Source organism: Malurus melanocephalus, unplaced genomic scaffold (genome assembly GCF_030028575.1).
Source record: "Malurus melanocephalus ecotype Western Australia unplaced genomic scaffold, MMel_1.1 scaffold_125, whole genome shotgun sequence".
NCBI classification, from domain to species: domain Eukaryota; kingdom Metazoa; phylum Chordata; class Aves; order Passeriformes; family Maluridae; genus Malurus; species Malurus melanocephalus.
The window spans coordinates 1-990 of NW_026623357.1; the positions used below are offsets into that span (position 1 = coordinate 1).

Genomic DNA, 990 nt, shown 5'->3' on the forward strand with positions numbered 1-990 from the left:
TTTGATACTGGGTTTAATATTTGATACTGGGTTTGATATTTGATACTGGGTTTAATATTTGATACTGGGTTTGATATTTGATACTGGGTTTAATATTTGATACCGGGTTTGATATTTGATACCGAGTTTGATATTTGATACCGGGTTTGATATTTGATACTGGGTTTAATACTTGATACAGGGTTTGATATTTGATACTGGGTTTAATACTTGATACAGGGTTTGATATTTGATACTGGGTTTAATATTTGATACTGGATTTGATATTTGCCAAAAAAAAGATGTTCAGTTCTGTTCTTTAACAGAGTGGCAAAGGCACGGAAACATGAAAGGATTTTTGTCCTGGAGAAGAGGGAAGGGAGAGGTGACCCCAAAGCTGCAGAGGGGAGACCCTGAGAGCTTTGGGATGGGGAAGTTCAGGAGTTCATCCCTTCCCCATGGGGGGACACGGTGGGGTTGGGCAGGAGGTGACAATTCCTGGGGGGACATTTTGAGTGCAAATAACCCAGAATGTGCTGTCCTTGTGATGCTTAAATCCAGCTACCTAAACCAGAGGCTGGACAGAATTCAGGGAATAAAAAGTGATGTTTACTGCAGGGCATTCAGGGCAGTCTGTGAGGTCAGGAGTTACACCCTAAAGCACTCCAGGATCACAGCTACATGAAAACAGAGCAGCCAAAATCCTAATGCATTGCTTCAGACACCTTATTTCCCAGCCAGCCCATCCCAGCATGGCTGAGGTGTCCTGGCAGGGCTGTGACGCTGTCCCTGTGCCCCCTGTGACTCTGTCCCTGTGTCCCTCTGTCCCTGTGTCTCTGTGCCCTCTATGACACTGTCCCTCTGTCCCCAGGAGCTGCGGCTGCGGTGCCACGGGCAGGCTCTGTCCTTTGCTGCTCTGGTGGACGGTTATTTCCGCCTGACGGCTGATGCCCATCACTACCTGTGCACGGATGTGGCACCGCCCCTGATCCAGCACAACATCGCCAACGG

At 47.9% G+C, this 990-nt stretch overlaps 1 protein-coding gene across 1 annotated transcript in view; it reads left to right on the forward strand.

Annotated features, from left to right (window-relative positions):
- The first annotated feature begins 811 nt into the window (after positions 1 to 811).
- Positions 812 to 990, forward strand: part of JAK1 (Janus kinase 1) — a 14494-nt gene continuing 14315 nt past the window's right edge. The window contains exon 1 of the mRNA XM_057370425.1: positions 812 to 982. Coding sequence (XP_057226408.1) covers positions 827 to 982 — 156 coding nt within the window. The 5' untranslated portion in view covers positions 812 to 826. The remainder of the gene's footprint in view (positions 983 to 990) is intronic.